General features: G+C 41.5%; 1 protein-coding gene and 1 non-coding gene across 2 annotated transcripts in view; one reads left to right on the top strand and one right to left on the bottom strand.

Moving 5' to 3' along the window:
• The first annotated feature begins 546 nt into the window (after positions 1 to 546).
• The window catches only part of rcan2 (regulator of calcineurin 2), a 173,006-nt gene continuing 147,989 nt past the window's right edge, over positions 547 to 25,563 (top strand). Inside the window, exons 1-3 of the mRNA XM_007903280.2 lie at positions 547 to 563; positions 7,817 to 7,894; positions 8,662 to 8,909. Of these exons, the coding sequence (XP_007901471.2) occupies positions 8,664 to 8,909 (246 nt within the window). The 5' untranslated portion in view covers positions 547 to 563; positions 7,817 to 7,894; positions 8,662 to 8,663. The remainder of the gene's footprint in view (positions 564 to 7,816; positions 7,895 to 8,661; positions 8,910 to 25,563) is intronic.
• Positions 20,535 to 20,606, bottom strand: trnaa-agc. Its single transcript has one exon. It is a non-coding gene; the product is annotated as a tRNA-Ala (tRNA).

Genomic DNA, 25,563 nt, shown 5'->3' with positions numbered 1-25,563 from the left:
GTACATTTGCAAGATTGATAAGCAGACTACAGAAGATTATATCAGGCCAGTGAAATACCAGGTGATATTCTCTCTGACAGAATGCCGTAAGAATTCTTAGTGTAACTATTTTCACATGAGGGGTATTTTTAGAAGTCATAATTCACCAGTTAAACTTGCGTCCTAGGAGCTGGTTGAACTGCACTGCCAGCTTAACTGGTGAATTATGATTTCTATAAATATCCACTGTTGGCATTGTGCACAATAAACACATTGTCTTTGGGAGTGATGTTGGTTTCAATCTTATGAACGTCTACAACAGATAATGTGCTCAATGTTGCCATTTAAAAATTCACAAGTTACTCAGCATGAAACTGGGCCGTATAATGACGCAGGAGTGATCACTGTTCTGTGCTCCATTAGTTGATCTCAGGGTGGAAGCAGTTGATCACAAAATTACATGACTGACACAGATGAAGAAGATCTATTGATCGTTTGATATCATCTTCCAAAATAGCAACACTACCATCTTTCCAGAAACTAGCTGTTTCTTCAATTAGCACATTACTTCCACCACCTCTCTGGTAAGATGTTCTAGTTATTGATTTGCTAGCTTGGCTCAGTTGGTAACCCTCTTGAGTCCTGGGATTGTGGGTTCATTCCCATGTTGGGATTTTGACCTCCTAGTCAAGTGGGTTGACACTTCAATACAGAGCTGGTATTGCTGTAATGCTGGAAGTTCCATTTTTCGTCTTCACATTCACCTAGGGTGGGTGTGGGGAGCGGGGTGTTGGGATTGAATCAATATCTTCTAAAAATTGGGTAAAATTATAATATATGCTGAGGTCAGGGAGGAATTTCTTAATCGGATTCCATAATAAGTAATTTGATATATGCAAATTGGAACTTCTTCCTATAACCAGACATGTGTCATGATGACACTCATGTATGATCTGCTTGAGTAGAGTTCCCATATGTTGATGGAAATTTTATTAAGGAATCTTGTTAAGATTCTACAGAAATTTATGTATACATCTTATATTTATGAAGAGCATATCTAAAATTCCAAGGCATTATGCTCATCAGTTTGTTGCAACATTTGTCTTACATTGCTCCAATCACATCACAACTCACTGAATCAGTGACAAGACTTTATTTGTTAACTTCCAGTCCTCAATTTTCCCAAAGTATAGATTTGTTCACCCCCAAGTTAGAGTCAAAAGGGTTAGTCAATTTGAGAACGCTTGTACCCAAGCAATTACTTGGCTATCCAATTTACCAGAATCTTCCCATATCAAACTGATTGACTATAGCCATAGGGTAGCTCAGTGAGAACTCAAAACCCTATTAGTGTAACCTTGAGTATGTCAGTGAAGATCCACAAAGGCTGCACTATGTACATGATGGAGTTCAATGATGATGGAACTCATTGCCTTTAGGCAAGAACTATTGAAAAACTGAACTCCACAGGCTTGGTTCTTACCAAGTTAGTAGGATACTTTTATATGTGATTTACTCTTCACATTTGTTTTATTTAAAAATATAGATGTTTTATTTGAGCAATTCAGACAATTTTATGCAATGTAGTGAAGTGTATTGGCTTTTAGCTGAGCCCAAAGTGTTGCTGCTGTTGGCAAATAAATTTGGCTTACAACTGGAGCCCTGTGTTTTTCACACATATGAAGTAACACAAAATAAAACGGAAAATGTATAAAACGAAATAAAATGAAGAATCATTACAGACACAGGAAGAAAGCTAATCCCAATTTGTATCATGGATGGGAGAGGAAACAATGTCACGAGGTGGGGGACAGACCAATTAGATGCAGCTTTGCGTGTTGTTGCTGGCCTGGACGGGGTGAGCGAGCCAATGATGAGCGGCATTATGGTGGTTGTTGGGAGTTGCGCGAGTGGCTCAGTAAGGGGCACAAGCTATGGGAGCAGTGGTGGTTGGTGGCGGTGGTTGGAGATGGAGAAGTGTTGATGTGGAGAGGAGACAGCAGTGGTGGCGGTGAACCCTACCCAGAGCTGCCCACCGTCTGGTTAAGGGCCGTATTTTTCCATTATGATTATTTGGATGCTTTCATAGCGTTAAACTAGACTTTACACTATGTTTTTATTTATACACTTTCATTTGAGGTATTTGATTCATGCAGATGTAGTAAAAAGAAACAAAACATTTTTAATGGATAAAATAGGAACAACACGAAAATTCCTGAAAAACAAAACGAAAAATTATAAAAACTCAAAAGAATTTCATGGGGCTCTACATATAACAATGCATGTAATTTGCTATCTTCACCAATTTTCATGTCAAGCTAACTGCCTAATTTAATTTCAAACTCCAAAATCCAATGATAAAATATGATTTTGTAAGCTCCTGTTTTGTTGTTGGAATTTCCTCGCTTTATATCTTTGTCTCCACTTTTCTGCATCCGCCATAACTTTTCCTCAGACCTAAAGGACAGAATAATCTGGGTTTTAGATTTTAATAAAGGGATTTATCCTATGCCACATCAGATGATGCTGACGAACATTGGCAGAATCCATGACTTCTCCGTACTGCACTGTCAAACATCTGGTGACCCAGATCAGAACCAATAAACCTTTACCACTGGAGAAAGCTGTGGGACACAGTCAATGCTATCAAAATATTGAGTATTCTTAACTGTTTTTATTGGTAACTTGCAAAAGGCAATGAATATGAATAAAGATGTGACATTTCTCTGAACTCATTTACAACTATAGTTATGTATGCTTTGAGCAATCACTCTCCTGAGAACTTGCATGATTAGTTAGTTGATTTGGAGAGAGTTCTGAACTTCACAGGACTTGCATAAGCCTATGAGAACTGTTTTTTAAAAAAAACATAGTGGGATGCTAGAAATATTTCATACTTTGTAATAAAGAGGAAAGACTGATATGTCACAATTTATTTTTTAAAAACTACTCCTGAAAGCAGTCAAATGAAGTCTAAGGGACGGCTGAGCCTCTACCAATATGAAAGCCAATCTACTGGCTCTGCAATCTCTCATACCACTGTTAGCAATGTCAGTGTGGCACATTTAGGCTTTCTTGCCTGCAGCTGCTGAATTCATTTATTCTGAGGAATCTAACGCAATGCTATTTGCCCATATACTATCACTTGAGAGCCTGTTTCAAATGTCCTGTGTGAAGAAATATTGTCTCAGGTCCAAACAGAAGAGAGTTTTCTGCAGCTTTTATCCATCTTTCATTACATTGTTTCCTTGAAGGATATTGAAGACATTGACAAGAAAAGTCTCTTTATTAGTCACCGACCCTGAAGTTGCCAAGTGTGGATTTTGGTGCCTGAGGTGCATTATATACTCCATGAACTTCTTTACCTGGAGAGTGGTGGTAACGTTGAACTTGCTACCACAAGGAGCAGTTGAGACAAATAGCATAGATGCATTTAAGGGGAAACTAGATACGTACTTGAGGGAGAAAGGAATAGAAGGTTATGCTGAAAGGTTTAGTTGAGAAGGCGCAGGAGGTTTATGTGGAGCATAAACACTGGCATAAACCAGTTGGACCAAATGGCCTGTTTCTGTGCTGTATATTCTATGTAATGAACTCACATTAAAGAGCATCTTACTGCTTTCTGCCCATCTGAACATCCTATTCGGATCAGCTTACAATCTTCTAATCTTTTCTCTAGATCCTTATTATATCAAAAAAATGCAAGGATTATTATCCTACTTTGGCACCAATTTTCATGTCATAAAAAAAATAGTTGTAGGGCCATTATAAAGACCAGGGAACCCAATTTTGTTGAAACCCCTGGAGACAGCCCTCCGATTGGATCCTTTTCTATTAATGACTATTTTCTGCCTTCTGCTGCTCAGCTAACTGTCTAGCCACCTAGCGACCAGCACCCCATACTAGTGACCCTGAGCTTGTCCAGGAAACATCTGTGTGGGATCTTGTCAATAGCTTTTTAAAAATGAAAGTAGATCCACCAGGTTAATTATCTGCCTGTGCTCAACTGGCTGCTGTGTTTTGGCCACAAAATACACAGTCAATCCACTTCACAGTATATCCTGTGAAGTGCTTAGTGTCAATGATGCGATACGGCGCTATATCAAATGCAATTATTATTATTATTATTGAAAGAAAACCACTAAGTAAGACGCAGTCTTGTCCTCTGAAAAATGTGCTGATGTACCTTGATAACCCCTGACGCCTCAAGCATCTGAGCGATGGATGGCATCCTTCAGCAGGTCCCACATTGCCTATTACTCAGGTGGAATATTCATTCTGAAACAGGTAACCAACGCACGTTAGAGGTTGGGAAGAGAGGACTGAATGAAGGTAGTGAATTAGCAGTTCATAATAGTAATTCACTTCAACAATTTGCCATTTAGTGTCTTTATGCTTAACTGGATAAAAATAATCATTCAGATTGCACATCTTGTTACAGATCAGCGTATTAGTTTTCCTCTCTCCAGGCAAGATCTGGCTTGTTTATTTTAAGACAATTTTGTGTTATAATTAATTACTGTTTAAGATATTTACACAGGTACTCCTCAGCGATTACTCCTTATCCCTTTTAGAACCAAATTCATTCTGTGGCTGTATTGCAGTACAGACTGCAACAACAAATGACATTCATATAGCGCCTTTCACATTGGAAGGAACGTCCCAAAGAGTTGGACAGTTAAGGATTCGCACCCCAGCTGGGGGTTGGAATCAAGAGGGTTGGAGAGTAGTGGGAGTAGCCGAAGGCACAGTCAAAGTCGAAGGTCTTGAGTTGGGCATTGAAGGAGGTGAGGGAAGGGTCAAAGCAGAAAGATTGGGAGAGGGTGTTCCAGTCAAACATATAATGCTGAATATTATTGACTTGAATGGAGCCTCACAGCTGTTGAATCCTGATAAATAACCAGTTTGCCAAGCTCCCTAAATGGCCTTATGAGTAAAAGGACTGTCTGGTGTAACAGTGAGTCATATAGATGAGAAGGTCTCAGGTATAAATCCTGGTCTGGGTTGAGTTAGATGGGCAAAGGTTGGGGTGTTACAACTGTCTCTAGGTTAGACAGCGTATCTGTTCTTGATTGCTGTCCAGTGACCCTTCCTACTCCTTAATATCCAATACTATAAGCCTGTAAAAAGTAGTAATTGTACCATTACACTATAGTTCTATATAGTAAATTCCAGCTAACTCATCACTCAAGGAAAAAGAATCCAGTAATTAATTATCCGATATGATGAGTTAGCTGGTAGTCCTCACCTTTTGCTCTCAGCCCACTCAGTACCACTCAGCACCGCGCTCTCTCGCTCAGCCAGCATCCGCTCACCGTGGACACCATAGCTGAGCATGCGTGCCTACCCTCCACCGAGAGTCCACACCGATCACAGGATAGGGTGGGCGGCCATTGTGTGGCCCTCCAATAAACCAGAGGTCTCTGTGATGCAAAACTTATAGGACAAGTTATCCAATCATTTTACATTGCAAGTACAACGGGTTTCTCCACGTGTCAGACACTCGGCTGACCACAAAAATAAATTTATATGGTAAGCAGTCAGTATATTGACCACTTAATGACAAATGATAGTGACAAGTTAAGCCAAGGTGGAGTTATCCACAGTTTACAGTAATTGAAAGACTGTGGTAATTGAGCCATATAAATGCACCAACTCACTGCATCACAAAGTAACTGGAAGCTGTCTCCCCGAAATTCACTCATACCAATAGTGGGAGCCACTGAGCACAAAGTAAAGAGCTGCCCTGAGAAAATAACTGGCAAACATTGTGTGCAATGGGCAATTCAATACACTTTTAACTGCGCAATTCTGGAATATAATAATTATAGATTTTGGCTTCTGCCAGGGGCTATTTTTCAGCAGTGCATATTTCTATTTTCTCGCTGGAACACGAATGAATCATCTTAAATGTTGACTCATCAAATGCATTGTATACTTTCCTTAATAATTTATTGTTCATTTCATGCTTTGATCAGCATAGTGGTAGGATTAGAAAGTAAGCAAAAAGTAATGGACTAATGAAGCTCATGTAACCAGAAGAGGAGGTAATCACTTGAGATTTGGCATTGGGGTGTAGGTGAACAGAAACTGGTTGCTTAGCAATAATCAAGCTACATGGAGATCTATTGTAAATCTAATTGTTTCGGTATAATGTTCATGCTTATTTACATGCGGGTTAAATCTATTTCACTGTGTTACTTTCATTGTGGTAGTTCTTTACCACAGGAACATAAAGACAGAAGTAAGCTGGACTCCCCATTTCACCATCCGGTCCCATTTCACCATTTTTCCAAACATCCGCAGCCCCCATTCCTCACCCACCCCAAACTCTGCGTGCTGAATACCCAGTCCTTTCTTTCCAAGCTCCAGTGGCTTCCTGTTTCCCAACAGATTGACGTTAAGGTCCTGACCCTCACCTATAAATCCTAACATTAAATTTATAAATCCTTTCACACACTAGCGCTTCCCTATCATTCTGATATTCTCCTACCCCACTTTTCTGCTCACTTCGTCTGCTTGACTAACTCAGGCTTCTTCTGTGTCCCAGCACTCTCTGCGCCACTATCATTAGCCAAACCTTCAGATACTATTAACCTCTGGAACTCTTTCCGTCTACTCCTCGGTCTCGCCTCTCCACTCTCTCTATCTGTTCTATTGCATCCATGATCACCTCGCACTTTTCCCTCTCCATTGCTCGGTGTCTGACCCCATCCCTGTGGAACACTCCGAGATGTCACCCTATGTGAAGGGGCAAATGCAAGTTATAAATGCAAGTTGTTGTTGAGAGTCAATCAACCTCTAGAGCCTGTTCTGATGTGAGGGCAGATCTTTTTCCTATTTCTTGCCTTTCCCCCCCATAGTTTTTATAACCTTGTTTTCCAATCTAACCTTTCTTTAAACATCCCAAATTGATTCTGTAACTACAACCTTCAGGGGCAATAAATTCCACATCCACACAATTTTCTCTGGTGAAGAAATATATCATACTATATACCGTATAATAGTTTATGTCCACTAGGTTAAATTCCCAGAATTTAGTAACAATGTTTATTATTGATTTATCAAAAAATGGAATAAAATTAGTGGGGTGGAGCAGGAGTGCCTTTATTCCACTATGTCTTCCGAGCAAACTAAAACAAACACTTGCGTTCTGGCGGTGTGTTATGTTGAAACAGCTCAAAATGCTTCTCAGATAATAATAATAATAATAATAATCCTTGCATTTGATATAGCGCTTTTCACGTCGGGAGGACGTCCCAAAGCGCTTCACAGAATAGACTGTAAAGTGAATTGACTGTATATTTGTGGACGAACGCGGCAGCCAATTGCGCACAGCAATGTCCCACAAACAGTCAGGGATTGAAAATGACCAATTTATTATTGTTTTGTTTTGTTTTGTTTTGGAGGGATTATTATTTGCAGGCACACACGGCAATTCGATCCTTGCCAGTGCAGAGTTAGTAGAGTGGTTGTGGTTTGCACTGAGATCTGGTTCATTTCAGTGAACACCTGCACCAGGTTACAGCGGGGACTGTCCGTGCAGCGCATCCCCCCCAGAGCCAACACAGTGCAGCACCGCCTCCCCCCTTCATCATCGGGGCTGCAGTCAGCTCCTGGTGTGGTCACCGCCTGTGCTCCGGTCTGATTAGTGTTTGCAGCTTCTCTCGGGAACCTTATTTCACCACCGAATTGTGAATGGTCGGAGCTGGTGTCAATCTGGAAGAGTTACCGCGTTGCTGGAATGGATTGGATACTCGGGCTGGCGATGCAAAATGTCAATGGATCTTTCTTCTCCCCCCCACCCCCCTTTTTTTTTTTGCTTTCCCCTCTCCAGCTGTCAGGTCAGGCTGATTGAGAGTAAAGGTAACAGAGCTCCAGTCGAAAGGAAAGGGAGAGTTGCAGCCAGATACAGGTAAGAATAGGAGAAATCTGATCCATATGGAAATCAGTCTTGCAATTGCAGAATACTTCTTATTCTGAGCTTTGTGCTGTAACTGATCAATATATATAGCTTATGCACACACACACACACACACATTGTGGGAATATCAGTCCTTATCCGCCTTGGCTGTTCAGCTATAGATCTGAAGCATTAAGCTCTCTCTGCTGCTAACCTATCTGCTGTATATGCATTGGTTGGATTGCAATGTGTTATTTACAATGTTATTAATGCTATCAGTTTCTCTCTCTTCCCTCCCTCCCTCTCCCACCCAATAATAATAATAATAATAATAATAATAATACTGGAATTGATCTGATGATCTCATAACACAGCAGAAATAATGAGAAATCAATCTGGGATGGAGTGAGCGTCACTAGTAAAACAATTCATCTGTTTGGGCATTTATATGTCAATTTCACATGGTCGCTTTCTGGTTTGGACGCAAGTTCCTGAAATCTTTGCAGCCTCTGCAGTATTTTGCGTCTTGTTCCCGAAATCTTTTTCTTTTTTTTTTCGCCCTCTCCTTCTCCCCTGAACCCCATTTGGGTATTGGAAACAGCCCTGCAATTTGGAGAGCATTACTGTTTGTGTGAAGTGCTGCAAATTGGAGGTGGACCACCGATACTCTGTGTTGCAAAGTACCCCCATAGCGTCTCTGTTCTCTCTCTCTCTCTCTCCCTCTCTTGTCTCTCGTGTGTGTGTCTCTCTCTCTCTCTCTCTCTCTCTCTGCAAAACAGGGATGAGAGGAGACGGTCCGTTTTCTGGGATGAGGAACCTCAAGCGCTTTGGTGACATCGAGAGAGCTGTCGCCGGGAACCTTTTCCTGCTTCGGGCTGCAAACGGGGAGCTCCAGAGCATCAGCGATCCCGACGATCACATCCTCTCACAGCAGGACTTCGACCAGATAACGGATTTCAACGACCTGCCCACCTCACTCTTTGCCTGCAACGTACACCAGGCTGTGTTCGAAGACGAGGAAGGAAGGGTATGTCCTGGACCACTGTCACCTTGAATGCTCTTTCATTCATTCATGTACCTGTGGGGTGTGTGTGTGGGGGGTGTGGATCCAGCAGCTGATGTGCTTATCAGAGGTGTCTCTCAATGTACCAGATCTTGCTCGGTGCTGGAGGAAGGGATGGGGAGATGATCTGTCAGTGAACACAGCCAGACCATGAGTCACTTGTTATCTGTTGGGGGGGTTGATTTGGAGCCATTCAGAAATATTACATGATTTAAGCATTCCAAACCACCCCCTTTGGTTTCGAAGAACCAGTTGCCAGATAACGGCTGCGGTGTTAAAATATAATATGATTGTTAGTATTATTGGTTGGTGGTGATTGCCGCGTGGGCATAAGAGGGCTCTGCTTTCCCACCGCAGAGCTGTTGACTAAGAGGCCATGGTTTCTTTTGCTTGAGAATAGTATTTTCTATCAGTTTCTTGTATTCTGTCAGTTTCGTTGTGTTTTCTATCATTTTCACCCCCCTCCGCCTCCGCCTCCCCCCATGATGTTTGGCAAAACATAATCTAAATTGTTAAGTCCCTTCTGAACAATTACAGCTCAATCACAGATGTATATGAGATTGGTGTTAAACTGTTGAGGCATGGATCCCATCTGCTCAATAAATAGTGGAGTCCTGTAGCTCGGTGTTAGAGCGCTCTCCTCGCAAGCGAGAGACCTGGGTTTGATTCCCGGCAGGGCGAAACCTTGGGCAAGTTTCCTTACTCCACACGCCTGATAATAATCCTTCAAAAAAAAACAATAATAAAATTGATCACTTCCATCCATGACTGTTTGTGGGACATTGCTGTGCACAATTGGCTCCCGCATTTTGCCCACAAATATACAGTCAATTCACTTTACAGTATATTCTGTGAAGCGCTTTGAGAACGTCTAGAAGACGTGAAAAAGCGCTATATCAAATGCAAGGTTTATTATTATCAGTGCATAATAGGCCTTGGCAATATGCCATGGGATCCTCAGGACCCAGGTAATCTGAGGTCCTACCTCAGTTTCTGTGAATGACTTTATATTTTTCTGAGTTTCCTCATGGTAATAACGCCTCGTAAATCACATGCTTGGTTTCCATTCTATGTTACTGTCATTATTCTTCAACGGTACATTTACAAGTGATATACAGTGGAGTCCTGTAGCTCAGTGGTTAGAGCACTCGTGTTGCAAGCGAGAGACCTGGGTTCAATTCCCGGCAGGGCGAAACCTTGGGCAAGTTTCCTTACTCCACACGGCTGATAATAACCTCTCAATAAATAAATAAATAATAAATTGGTCACTTCATTCACGACTGTTTGTGGGACATCGCTGTATGCAATTGGCTGCCGGGTTTCGCCCACAAATATACAGTCAATTCACTTTACGGTATATTCCGTGAAGCGCTTTGAGATATCTAGAAGACATGATAAGTGCTATATCAAATCCAAGAATTATTATTATATAAAACAGTTAGTTCGACTGGGCTAATGGGCAAAAACAATCCCTGGTGCCCCATAGACCGAAAGCTGATAGATTTGTTTCCTGGCTGACTTGTAGCTAATTTAAGACAGTGTAGCGGTTTGGGTGATATAATGGATCAAAGCAATACTGTAAACTAGGGAGGGGAAAATTCAACCATGATTGATTCATGTCTAATAACTCAGGCTGAAATGCACAGTGGATATTGGGTGAGGCTAGGATGAGCGCACTGTCAAATAACCTGGTGGTACTGATTGTCCAAATCACTTGGAACTGCAGTTCTGTAAAAAAAGTAATTTAAAGGAGTATGGGTAAATAGGACTGAATTGACTGCATTTTCAAAATGTGAATACAGACATAATGGGCTGAATGACTTTTCTCTGTGCTGTAGATTTCTAAAGGTACCTGAGGGCTGCTGGTATCCATAGAATGTCACCAGTGAAATCATACCCCTGTAGGAAGCAGGAGTGAAGGGGAGAAAATTGATGAAAAAATTCCCACTATAATCTTAGTGTAATTGTACGTACAGTAATCACTCGGTCTGCTGTTGCCTGTTCTGTTGTGCAGGATAAAGGTTCAGATTTACATTTTCAGCTTTGAGATTACTCCGTCTGACTAATGTTATCAACTTATATAACACGATGAGAACAAAGTACAAAACACATGAAACATAATTCTATTCATAGCATCCTGGAGAAAACAGAAACTTCTGATCTGGTATTATTTTTGGAAACACTGCAAAAATGCTGCTCCAAGGGCTACTGTCCAGCAGTCTTGGCAGCTTCAGCTTGTGTTTAGCATTTCATTTGAAGAATTCCGCTTCCTCAGTGTATCAGTGCCAATAGTACTTTGAGGAAGAAGTACTACAAGAACAATAACTTGCATTTACATAGCATCCCGTGAATAGAATTAACATTGGAGCTCTTCACAATGAGCAAGGGAGGAGGGGGGCAGGGAGATGACCGTAGTTACGCTTGAAAAGGTAGGTTTATAGGTGAGATTTGAAGGCAGATGGAGAGAAGACAGAATTGAAGGATAGAGGGAGGGAATTTCAGAGGTTAGGGCGAATTTGTCGAAATCTCAGCCACTGATGGGAGTGATGGACATGCAGCAGGTCTGAGTTACCTGAGCAAAGGGAATGAGCAGATGAATGGAGGAGCAGAGATTAGAGGGATATCGGGGGACTATGGTGCGAAGGGATTTATTATCAATCCGATGGGAGCTAAAAGAGCCTGATAAAACTGGGGTGATGGGCATGCAGAGCTTGATGTGGGGGAGGTGAGGAAGGCAGAGGTTTGACTCAGCTGGAGCTTATGGATGGTGAAACTTGGATGACTGGTGAAGAGTGCATATGGGATGTCTAGTCGGGAGGTGAATGAGAATATTAAGAATGTCCCAATTTCACAAAATACAGACCTACATCTGTGTAAAGCCCATGAGAACCCACTGCTTGTTCCTCTTCCCCAAGATAATTATATGCGATTAACATACCTCATGATGTCTTGCATAGCAGCCTGATGGATGTATCTGCTCTCTATCATTAAATGAGTTTCAGACTAATACAATGGTTATTGCTGTGTATGAAGCAAGAATTGCTGAGCCTTCAGCCACTACGGTGTGCTCTCTGGAATATTCTCCAATAATTCCTTTGACTCTCTCCATGCCTTCAAAGCCCTCTCAAAAAGGCCTAAAGGTAAAGTAATGTATTCTTGGTCAGAGGTCAACTGGTGAACAAATTCAGCCGCGTGACTGAATAGTACTTAAAAAATGCGAGACATTTTGATCCAAAAGGAGATTCCAGATTTCAGAGTGCAACAAGGATGGTGCAGATACCAGGCATTCATGACATTCACTGCGCTCTTACTGTTGGTGTTTATGGAAAGCCACAGAAGTATTTTTGAGCAAGTGCTTAGTACGTATGGGAGTTGAATTGAATTGCCAATCTTGCACATCAAGTTAACCTGCCAATCCTGTAATTAGCCCAGGGAAAGTTTTCAGTAGCTCCTAAATAAAGTCTTTTGTTTCAAGCAATGTTAGGTAACGTGTTTAAACTAAGTCCTTGCTGTATCAAATTTCAATACATCTCTGAAGGGATATATGAAAGTCATCAAATATGACACTGCAAACTGTGAAAGCACCCTGTGTTCTTATAATTGTCCATCTGAAATTAAATGAAAAGTATTTTTAGAATAAATGACAACCGTGGCTGCCAAGAAGAATCTAATCAAAACTTTAGAGATGATGGGATGAAAAATGATAGGATTATAACCGGTAATTATTGTATCAAATCTTTTATAAAACCTTGCATTTTTCACCCTGACGTCTTAAATTTGAGCTTTCTGTTACTTTCGTTGGCATTTAAATTACCCACCCCAAATCACTGCTATTTGTTGTTAACAGTATATACAGGGGATGCTTTGTGTGTTCTTAATGTTGTTCTTGGCTAATTTTGTGCCGCTTGTGGCACTCAGGTTAACATTGCTGCCAACGTGCTCCATGTCTATGCTGCTTAATGACATTCACTAAAGAGGATTAATGACTGCAGCATTGCTGCTGCAGATTTATTATGGAAAACTACATATGCTATGGTCCTTTCAAATGGTGTCAAAGCTGATATTTTGCTCTAGTTGCGAAACCTTGGGCAAGTTTCCTTACTCCACACGCCTAATAATAATCCCTCCAAAACAATAATAAATTGGTCATTTTCAATCTACAACTGTTTGCGGGACATTGCTGTGTGCAATTGGCTGTCGCATTTCGCCCACAAATATATGGTCAATTCACTTTACAGTATATTCTGTGAAGCACTTTGAGATGTCTAGAAGACGTGGAAAGGGCTATATCAAATGCAAGGATTATTATTATTGTTATTATAGTGAGGCATGCCTCAAGCTACGTTGGAAGGCAAAAGTAGCCATGATGTTGGGTATAAAAATACTTGAGACATGTCTCCACCAATATTATCAAAAGAAAAATATGGGTGCACGTTTTACAATCAAACCACCATGAATACCCTATTCAACCTTTCGGTTGTAGACCAACTCTTTTGTTAAAGTTAAGAGGAAAGCTTTGCATTTGGAAACAACAATTACATGAAGATCTGGTGCTGTGTTGCACCTTAAAAAGTAAGCTGCTGTCCTAATTGTAGATGCATTGTAATGCAATAATAACAACTTGCATTTCTATAGGGCCTTCACATAATTATTTCTTAGAGCGCTTCAAAAAGATGGGTCGGTTGCCAAGCAAGGAAGAAACTGAGGAATGGAAGGATAATAGTTTTAACATGTGTAACATTTGTATTGTAATTATAATATAATGGGACTTGATCTATCAAGCTTTTGGTTTAATGAGAAGAATACTGAAAGACTGTTTTCTGTGCCAAATCCAGGCCTATGACTTTGCAATCTCTTTTTTGTAATACCCTTTTGCAGAATTGGATCACTTTTTAAAAAAACAAATGATTTTTGGAGATGAAATTTCCTTTCCTTGAGTCTGTCTCAGACATCTTTTAAAGCTGCCAAAGAAACTGTTCTATTTATTTGAGAAGCCTAGGCGAAGAGTCAAAGTTTAGAAGATCAGACAAGAGATAAATCAAGTGGTTAGATATTGACAAGGTTTAAAACCCAAGAAAGAGAAGATTGATGAAGGTGAGGAATTCTGTGGTCTTGAGACCATAGGAAAGAATGAAATAGGGCAACATTGTGAGTTTTGTTTACATTGTTTTGCCCACAAAATATACAGTCAATTCCCTTTACAGTATATTCTGTGAAGTGCTTTGAGATGTCTCGAAGACATGATAAGTCGTTATATCAAATGCAAGGATTATTATTATGTAACATATTAATAATGTAGGGAGGAAGAGTATGCTGAGTGGGTTATGTGGAGCTTAGGAAGAACAAGGGATGAAAGTTAAGAATAGTGACCATAGTACTATGGATAAAACTCCAAAAGGCAAGAAATGTTGGAATAAAGGTTGGTAGAGTTGTGAGATTCTACCCAGGTATTCCTGAGAGGTGCTGAAGAGCCTTCCCCAAATATGGGAACAATTTAATGATTCTGGAAAAGTTGAAAGAAAATAACTTAATAATAACGTTTTCATTTGATATAGCGCCTTGTCACATTGCTGAGCTACCTGAAAGCGTGTTTTATCTGGGAGATGGTTGACCAGGACACGGGGAGAAACTCCCTTCTCTTTTTGAAGGTCTCATGTGCCTGTTCAGGTGGACGTTATAGATCCTGTGGCACTATTCAAAAAAAGAAGGGAGTTTCTCTGGTGTCCTGACCAACAATCCTCTCCAGATAAAATAGATCATTCACTTCCACCGCTGGTTGTGGAACATTGCTGTCCTCTAATTGGCTGCGGCATTTGTCTTCTAGTATAGTCACTACACTTTATAGTAACTCCTGTAAAGCCCATTGTAAAGGTCTCGCCCCACCCTACCTCTGTGACCTCCTAACCCCCGACCAGCCCGCCCGTTCCCTTCGCTCAGACGGCTCTAGCCTGCTCCATGTCCCTCGACCCACCCGCCTCACCATTGGTGCGAGAGTCTTCAGCCACTCTGACCCTAACCTCTGGAATTCCATCCCCCAATCACTCTGCCTCGACCCCTCCTCAGCCTCCTTCAAGACCTGCCTCAAAACCCTCCATGCCATTGATCACCCCCCCTTCCCCTCCCCTCCCTTCTCCCCCCCTGACCCCAGCTCGGGTCTGAAATGCTATACACTGTCCAGCACCTTGGGACGTCCTCCCGACGTGAAAGGCGCTATTCAAATGTAATCTTGTATTGTTGTTGGTATACAGTTCAACAACATGAAAGGCCTTATGTTAAGTAAAAAAGTTATTATTAAAAACACAATCATTATTGTAGTGTGGACTATTTTTCCAGATCCGTGAAAAGTGAAATCTCATTCTTTGTAATACACTTGGGTGTAAACAAAAAATCTTTCTGATATAAAATTGAAGAAACATGGAGGAAAATAATGATTTGCTATTTTAAAATTAACCTAAAACAGGGCAGCCTGAAAAACATCAGCTTTAATGTAATTTTATTGTGATAGTGTATAGAGGTGCTTATGTCAAGGCAGACTCATGTACCCCATGGATTTGTGTCACTGGCTCAGTGTTTTTTAGGCAAAAATACTCTTTGCCCACATTGATTTTAATAAGACTCTTCACCACAGATCACGGCACAGACTGTACAAGCCCTTGAGACTTTGTGTCTCTTACCCTATTTACACCAGTGATTGCACTCAGTTTGGATCAACACAATTTGATTTAGGTACAGTACTGTTCGTGCTGACTGCACCTTTGTCTTGATGTGTGTCAGATCGTCTCTCTGGGCTGCAGGTCTGACGCACGAGCTGTGGTATAGTGCTGAGCAAAAGGGCAGTAAGAATGTGAGTCTGGTTTCCGAGCAGCCTGATTCAAATTAAACGGGATTCCATCAGATACTTAATTTTCACCTACAGGGTTACAGTTTACCCTTGAATTTTGACTGGCATCATTTGGATTACACGGAAGCCTGCTGATCGTCAGAAACTGGACAGAACGTTCATTACTCTTTATCGTATTCAGATGTCGAAAAATGATTTAAGTTGTATCAAAGCATCCCAGAGCTACTTGTGAGAAAAACATCATCTTATCTGAACAAAGAAAACAAGAAAGGTTTACTGAACCAGTCTTTATAAAGATGGGGTTCTGCAGTTCTGGGACGTTCCACGACCAACAGTCTCATGCAACTGGCACTGCATTCTTCAATAGACTGTTGGAAAGGGATGGATTTGGAGCTGTTAGTGTTGAGCACAATGTTGAAACATGAGGAATCAATTTTTGTTCATTGAAAAATGTATCCCCTCAGGTTGGGATTCCATTGAGTTGAGTATAAGATCTTTAAATGAAATGAATGTGTTCCTCCATTCAGTTCCTAATGAAAACAATTAACATGAACTCATGGAAATGGAAGGATAGACATTTTTAAAATTTCATAGAATGATAATAACTGTTTTTTTTTAAATGTCTTGTAAAATGCAGTGATCAGAATGTATCTAGCTTTGTGTTTGTTGCTAAATTGTATTGGAGAGACATTCAACAAGTCAAATATTATATTGCAAATAAGACTGTAATTTAGAGCTCTGAGTTATAAGAAGAGGCAAACAGACCTGGAGCTGTTGTTAAATTAAGAAAATAATAAAGAGCTTTAGAGCACAGAATGTGGACTGCCAATTTGAAAAAGTAATCTAGTTACTTTTGTATGGAAATTGCCTTGTATTGGAATGGAATGCACATTCTTTCCCTGGAGGGATGAACCTTGCTTACCTAAAGCCAGAGAGTATTAGGTGCAGGTTGGCAGGAGCCAAGCCTTGGGGACCCCATATAGTGCGTTGGGGGTACTGCTGGAATCTAACCAGCTAAAATCTCATAGCTTGCCATTGAAAGTGTTGTCTGGCAAGCATTCCTGCTGCTTGTCCAGCCAGGACCACCCTTCTAGTTAGGGCTTTGGCTTGCAGTGCTAACTGGAGCGGAATGGGAAGAATTCCTGCCCTCAGTGACTGGTCTACCCTTCCAAGTCCTACCAAAGAGCCAGCTGGCTGGTCTGATCAGCAGTGCCTGGAGTACTGCAGACCGACCTGGCTCAAGAACTGGACTACCAAGACGGCCACAGAGGGTTGACTTGATTCCAACATCATGTAGCCAAGCACGTCATCTTGAAGCCAATTTAGCTCCAAGGGAACACACTTACCTCCCTCCTTCCCCGAAGCCACTAATTGGTCAATTGGCATCAGACATGCGTGAGTTTGAGCCATCATTAGGTGGATGGAAGACACCAGGAACTCCCTGCGAGTTACCTGGTGGGCAACACAGCTCAGCATAAAATGCATGAGAGCATTGTCACCATCTTCCAGCCATATTTTGGACACACATCCTTTCTAGTTCAAAATCCTGGTCCTCACCTACAAAGCCCTCAATGGTCTTGCCGCACCCTATCTCTGTGACCTCCTAACCCCATACCACCCTGCCCACTCCCTCCGCTCAGCCGGCTCTGGCCTGCTCCACGTCCCCCGACCCACCCGCCCCACCATTGGCAGGAGAGCCTTCAGCCACTCTGCCCCCAACCTCTGGAACCCCATCCCCCAATCACTCCACCTCGTCCCCTCCTTAGCTTCCTTCAAGTCCCACCTCAAAACCCTCCTCTTTGACCATGCCATTGGTCACCCCCTTCCTCTCCCCTCCCTTCACCTCTCCCCCGACCCCAGCTCCGGTGTGAAATGCTGTACATTGTCCAGCGCCTTGGGACATTCTCCCGACATGAAACGCACTATACAAATGTAATCTTGTTGTTGTTCTTGTTGTTCCCATTGAGCGATGGTTCCACCAGTTGAAAGAATGAGAATTAAGCAGCAGTTGCTTACCTCTCTACAAACCAATCAAGATGGTTTCCAGCCCTGGATACATGAATGAATGTTCACAAACTCCAAATAGCATCTTCCAGGCTGTCGCCCGAAGCCTCAGAGTTTCCTCATCAGCTATCTGAGACAGATATCTGTCTTCAGTGTGGTGGGTGGACCTTTACAAGACAGCTTTTGACATGCCAGCTGCCTTGATGTTCTTGAAGTCCAAGTCATTTGCCACATACCAGGTTTACTCAGCACCAGTGGCTTAATCCAGTCCTCATGCGAGGGACTTGGCAGAAGGATGTGCCAGTTGTGAAGCCGGCTCATTCTTCAGGGTGCTCAGCAACAGCTTAGTAATAGGCTGGAGCCCTTTTTCCCTGCAGCCACTTCACATGTTTACCACAAATCCACCTGACTGCTTTATCCTGGACTTTGCAAGTGAACAAGGGGAAGCCTCTCCACTACATCCCTAGATGTTCTGACCCAATAAGGAGAACTATTTGAGCACTGGTCTTATATAAAATAAAGTTGACCTGTAATGGGCCCTTACTCTCCTTGAAGAGAGACAAGAATGACCAGAGTGTCCTTCACCCCTTCTCAGGACAATATCTAAGCACTGACAACGCCATTTGGCCCATTTTGGGGGGAAAATAAGCACCAGCACAATTTCTACTTCCATTTGTAATGATCCTTACATTTGATGCAATACCACATCATTGAAACATCTCAAAGCACTTCACAGGATTTTTACTGTAATGTTTCCTGTAAAGAGTAGAAATTATATTTTGTAGGCAAATACGGCAGCAAATTTGCAAATGCGAGGTTCCACAAACAGGCCTGACTGAAGATCAGTTTTATCTGAACAAATGTTGGCCTGGATACTCCCTTCTCTTTTTAATGGGATGCCATGGAATCTTTAACATTCACCTGAACAGGACCTTGGTTTAACATTTCATGAAATTTCCCAATGGGGTACTAAAACTCACAACCTTCTGACTCAGATGGGAAAGTGTTACCAACTGAGCCAGGCTGATAGGTACACTAATCCCATTCTTTTGCCTTCTCCATAGCTTTCAATGTTCTTTTTCTACATCTAGTTATCTAATTCCTTTTCATGTTATAATCTCAGCTGCAAAATTATTTTACAGTCTTTGTTTAGTTTGAGCTATAAATGGTGTGCAGCTACTCTATTCTGAACAGTAAGAGCTTCTGCCCCTGCAATTTGTGGCTTCTTTATTAGCTTCAAATTCCCGCTGTCCTTCCTCTTTAGGCTTTGCACATTCAATAACAATGGTTCAAACTCCCTTCCTTCTGAGAAACAGAGTTAGATAAATGCTAACAGCTTTGGGATCTATGTTCAAATCCAGACAAAACTGTTGGGTTGAAAGTACCCTCTGAATACTGACTGAAAGATTCCTGTACAAAATGTGTTTGGGCAGCTCTTATTGGGCAAGAACACAAAGTACAAAACTTCATTTATTTTTGTACTTCTATATATTGAGGATCACCATCAAAGTGACTGGTAAGAAAAGGAAAATGTTATACTGGTGGAGTGTGAGGGATGCTCTGCTGAAGTTGCATATAAACCAAGTTCTTGAGGTAAAGTAGAGATAGCACTGAGCTGCACTGACCTAGGAGTACTTAATGATGATTTATAATTTACATCAATGTTGTGCCATCAGGAGGACATCTCAAAGCACATTTCAGATGGCTGGTAAAGTTGCCAACTTTGGCCATGCACTTATAATAGGAATTCCCATGATAAGTATATAGTGGCAACTTGACTCATTTTACCAACCAGTGAAATTTCACTTGAAATGCACCTGAAATGGAAAGATATTCCACAGGTGGCCTTCACTCTGTTCAGAAGAACACTCATTAAAAAAAATCTTCACTTTCAATCTTCAGTTATTGGTGATTGTCAAAAGTAAGTGAGAATCAGACATCTTTAGCAGAAATGGCTTATAAAGTACAGCAAAGAGTCAACTAATTAGTGATTGAGTGTTAACTTACGGAGACTATACACAAGGACTGCAGTTATACACAGTCATCTCTCCCGAGAAAATGCATAGCTCAACCAAAGCTCTCAATGTTCCCAGTGTGTTCAGTCATGTGGTTATTTTTAAAAGGTGGCAGAGATCCCAATTAGATTAACTTACTGGCACTGATTCTGTGGTTATGAATAGTGCATAATATTTTTAGATATGATTTTGTGTGGGCGGAAATACAAATTGGGATTATCTATATTCAATCAAAGATCTCTAAAATTATTTTAAAGAGTGCAGTTGAGTCAGTGTTGCACTAGAATGCTTGAATGCAATTTGCTGTTATTGTTTTTGATCATCAGCGCACACATCTGGATAAAAGTACATGAAATAAAGATATGTCAAACCCTGTTTAAACAAACGCCTCCATTCAGCAACCATCCCCTGATAACAACCACCTTGGAACAGCCTCTTCAGCGTGCGTTCACACAACATTGAACCCTTACTCAGCGCCTTGGGACATCCTCCCGACATGAAAGGCGCTATACAAATGTAATCTTGTTGTTGTTACTCAGAGGCCACAAAAACAACAACTTGCACTTGTATAGTGCTCTCCATGCAGGGTAGAGTCTCAGAGCCCTTAACAGTTGTGGAGCCTGACTCCAAGCCGGGGTGGAAGGTGACCGCAAACACCATTGAAAGGAAGGTTTTCAGGCGGGATTAGGTAAACAGTGGTGTGTGGAGCAAGCAAACTTGCCCAGTGTTTCGCCCTGCCGGGAATCAAACCCAGGTCTCTCGCTTGCTAGGTGAGTGCTCTAACCATTGAGCTACAGGACTCAAGTTGGTCATACACTTATGGTTGCTTATGGCGCTTTGTAGTGGATAAGATGGTTGTCAGTTTTACATACAAATACACAATTACAACTATTGACAATAATTCCATGTCAAGCACTTGAGATATTTCAGAGTTACTAGACATTGAATTCAAATGGAAATACAACTACAGTATTATCAAGGCTGATAGCGCAGTATACCACCGAGGCTGAAAATAATTTGGGAGAAAATGAGGTATCAAGAAGTAATGGTTGGGTGATGCTGAACTTACTTTTTAAAAACCTATAAAAGGAAGAGAAGACTGAGAGGTTAGTCGCTAGACAATCTTCAGGTCCTGGGACAGAATGAGTTAGAATAGAAGGCAGTGTAATAAGTCCTGATTTGGACACAGTGAGGATGAAGGGAGGAGGAACATTGAATGGCATATTTAGAGCTTATAAAGATCTGGAGAGAAGCTTTAACTATAATACAGTAGTATCAATACAGTAAAGAAAAACATGAAAAGGTGCAAAGGGAAGAAATTAGAAGCTAAATGTGGGTGAAGGAACAATTCTTTCAGTTTTCCCTGGTCTGAGCTTTACAATACAGAAATGGAATAACGTCAGGTCAAGACTTAAGTAAAGTCTTGAAATGTATGCCCAATTGTGTCCTGGTTCCTCCCACCAATCAAGCTTTATCAAAGCAGCTGTCCCGCTGATTCACATTTCCCCATCACTTGCTCTCCAAAATGAACACAATAGTTATGGGGCTCCGTTGCCAAAACCACAGAGCAATTTGGCGTGAGACAGGTTGGAGCCAGGGGCACAATGCACTGTCTGGATGTTCCAGCATTCTTGGCTGCAAGCTTTCGTTCTTTTCCCCCCCCCCTCTCCACCTGCTAACTGGATATTAGGCAGAATTTAACAACCTCTTGTAGAAAGTAACTTCATTTCAGAGATTAATGATGTGCTGAGTTTATGTTTTGGAGGAAAACAGAATGGTCATAACATAACATGTGTGGACATATCGTAAAATGAAGTGTAGTATTATTGATTGTTCAATTGCCGCATTGTTGTTTAACAATCTTGGATAATGAGGTAATGAGCTAAATCTTTTATAAGGTACATTTTAGAGGAGAGTATCTAGATAAGGCTTCAAATACACAGTATACACTTACTGAAAACTCTGTGATGCACTTTGAGCTGTTTTGATGTGATAACGCAATATATCAAATGCAAGGATTATTACTTGAACTTACAGTCTAGACTGACAGTCCAATACAGTGCTGGGTGTGGCATGTGATCCACTGTTGAAGGTGCCTTCCTTTAGGTGAGACTTTTAAACTGAAAAGTCTCATCTAAACTGTCCATGTGGATGTTAAAGATCCCAAGGCACTATTTGAAAAATCCACCTGATAAAATTGATCATATACGTATTGATTGTTTGTGGGACATTGCTGCTGTGCACAAATTGGCTGCCAGGTTCACCTAAAAATACAGTCACTGCAATTGACAGTAGAACCTGTGATGTGCTTTGAGTCATTTCCCGAGTGTGAAAGATGCTATACCAAATGGAAAGTTTTTTTTGTCATGAAGACAAATTCACAGCATCACTTCAACAAAGTCTTTCCAGAAACAAGACATTATGAATCATGTTTTACTACTCATCATTGTATTACTAACTAGTTAAAAAAATGTTTCTTCGGGTGGAGTTTGGTGGATGTTAAAATTCTATAATGCTACTCCTGTGCTTGGACCAACATATCCTCCAGAATAGATTAGTTGGTCACTTACCTTACAACTCTGTGGCACTTTACTGGTGCAAATAGCTTCTACGTTTGCCTAAAGAAAACAATTGATACACTTGACATTAACTACTATGAAATACTTTGAGACATTTTAATGCGATAATGTACTACCAAAAAAATTCTTCCCTCTCCTGTATCAGAAATGAATATTGCTTTGAGATGATTTGTTGTATACCTCCTACCCTTGCTCCCCCCACTCCTCCATGTTCTTTGTAAATGATGCGGAGATGGTAATGAAGCAACCCAGCTTCAATAAAACAGATAGGATCAGCTTCTAATTAGTAACAGCAGCAGCCGAATGGGGAAACTGGTGATGATTTTGCATTCTGGCCATCGCTTCGCTTTTCTTTTGGAATAGCTCATTCAGACCCTTGGTGGCTGCTCACCACAGACAGAGAGAAACATCAGAAGACTGGTGATAGAGCAATAATATAATACTTGGATTTTACGTAGCCTTATCACATTGTTGAAAAGTCAAAGTGCTTCACAGGATATACTTTAAAGTTTGTGCAAACAGTCCTCGTTTATGGTTCCGAGCTCCTGGGGATGAAGCGGCAAAGGTTCCTCCAACCCCTTTGCAAAATCTATGATCAAGCAGTGAGGTGGATTTGTAGCAAACATGGGAAGTGGCTGCAGGGAGTGAGGCTTCCGGCCTACACTGACCTATCGCTACGCACCCTGGAGGCATACTTGGCTTCACACCGGGGACGTCTATTTGCCTACGTCCCTCGCATGAAGGCCTGGATTAAGCAGCTGGTGGTGAGTAAGCCTGGCACATAGTATTGGACTTGGACCTCGAGAAAATCAAGGTGGCTGGCATGTGATAAGCTGCCCTGTAAAGGTCCTCCCATTGCGCTGAAAGCAGATGCCTGCTAGATAGCTCTGGGGCTTGGGGCAACAGCTGCTGGATGGCGCTACCTGGAGGCTGAGTTTGCGAACACACATCTATGCATCCAATGCCTGGAATCCACCTTGATTGGCCTGCAGAGAGGCAAGCAGCTGGTGCTTAAACTCTGCACCTCCAACAGGTGGAACCATCACTTAATGGGAAGGGACGTGTGCCTGAGCTGCAGACAGGAAAACAGTGGCAATGCTCTCACACATTTCACGCTGAGCTGTGTTGCCCACCGAGAAGCTGGCAGGGAGTTCCTGGTACCTGCCATCCACCTTGTGAGGACACTTGCGGATGTTGAACAATCAAATAATGACTATGCTCAGGGTGGGGGAGTGTGAGGGGAGGCACTCAGGTTCTCTTTAGAGCTGAACTGGCTCCAAGATGACATGTTTGGTTGGGACCACTCAATGGGACAGGGAATCCTGCCACTCAGCTCCTTTTAATCCTGCAAGCCAAAGCCCTAGCAAGTAGGGTGGTCCTAGCTGGACAAGCAGCGAGAAAGCTTGCCAGACAGTGATATCCATGGCAAGGTGTGTAGTTTTAGCTGGTTACACTCCAGCAGAACCCTGATGCACACCCTGGGGCCTCCAAGCCTTGGCTCTTGCCAATCTAGTACTTTCCGAAATTAAGTAAGCAGGAATTAATCCCTCCAGGGTGAGAGTGCAACAATCTATCTCTGGAATTTCAGGCATCTCAGGATGCATGGAATTCTCAGTTTGGTTTGGATACACTTAAGCATGGTGATGGGTTTTGAAATCTGTCAGACACCTGGCATTTACATTTCAGATGCAATACAAAGATTGACCTGTTCAGTCATTGACACCTTACCATCATTCCCTGTTTGTTTTTAACCTCTGTTGCCAGGATATTCTTAGGAATGCTGTGCTAGGACTTCAGAGTACACTCTTGTAGATGTCCTGATTGATGAGCAATGCAGATTGAGGTGAATTGGCACTTCACGGAACATAATGATGTCTGTGCTGCTGGAGTCAGGAATATGAGCAATGTCCTCTGTGGATGGAAGAAGGTGATGGTTCAATAGTGGTGATGCGGAATGGATAAATATTCTGTTTTTATATCTGTAATGTCAAGCAAGATGTGATGTGAGGTTTAAAGGAATGGACAGAAAACAACTCAGGAAACAGGCAGTTTATGCTGAGGATATTCTCTTATCAGAACTATTTTTGAATGTGTATGCCGATAAGTATTATGATTATGTCACTTCAAGAAATGAAATTTAATTTGGGCATTGTTTAACAAATGGCTTCTGACCATATGTGACGTGTGTTAATGGCAAGAATCATTAATTTGTGCAAGATACTAAATTTGTGGTGATTTAAAAGTTTCCAAATTCTTCATGTCGGGACAAGTGTAACTTTAAAAATAACAACTCTGCTAAAAAGGGCAAATGTATCTTGCAATAAAAAAAGTGATTTTCTAACAGAGGATGCACTTTCTTCTAGTATTTTGAGCCCTTCAATGATTTCCATAACCCTCTCCACAGTTTGTCAGATGGTAATTTTCAAATCACTTTCTGGAAATGGGGGCCACATTTTTCTGCTAATGTAACTCTTTAGATCCTATTAATAGAGGCTGGTGCTTATCTTCTCTGCTTGTTTCTGAGAAGTTGGATTCGAATAACAGTGCTTGACATAATGGACCACATCTGGAGGACCTGTGTTCAACTGCTGCAGTCAGAGCTTGAACTCTGCATTGCTCCTTTCAGAGAGTGCTGCTTGTGAATCACAAAAGCACTGAGGATTCGCCTCATCAAAAAGGCAAAAGGAAGAAAAGAATAATCTTACTACTGAGTTCTAGGGGCTGTTGAATTAATTTGCCCCTTTTGTTTCGATAGTTGAAACTCCAAAAAGAAGTAACTGGACGTGGCATGTTTAAAATGCAATCATTTCAGGTATTCTTGTCTGGTATTCAAAATCCCTTTAACTGAACTTAGCATGTTCTTTCCTTCAACAATTCAAAGAAATTAGTACTTGGAATTGAATGGGACAGGTTGCTACTGCCTGCTATAGATGATTTTGTAGAAAACAAGTTAGATGAGTATCTAACTTGAGTGTATTAATAGGTATGGAATTCAGGGAAGTAGATTTGTGCACAGCGAAGTTCTGCAAACAGCCATCAAGTGAGTGACCAATGTTATTTGGGGAACTGTTGGCAAAGGCACTGGGAGAAATTCTCTTCCTTCAGTAGCACTCTCATCCACGAGTAAGAAGGCTGTGGTTCAAACTCCACATTGGGACTTGGAAGCCACATAGTCTATG

Source organism: Callorhinchus milii, unplaced genomic scaffold, assembly GCF_018977255.1.
Source record: "Callorhinchus milii isolate IMCB2004 unplaced genomic scaffold, IMCB_Cmil_1.0 Scaffold3, whole genome shotgun sequence".
NCBI classification, from domain to species: domain Eukaryota; kingdom Metazoa; phylum Chordata; class Chondrichthyes; order Chimaeriformes; family Callorhinchidae; genus Callorhinchus; species Callorhinchus milii.
Note: the sequence above shows the minus strand (reverse complement) of the source record. Positions and strands in the feature narration are given on the sequence as shown.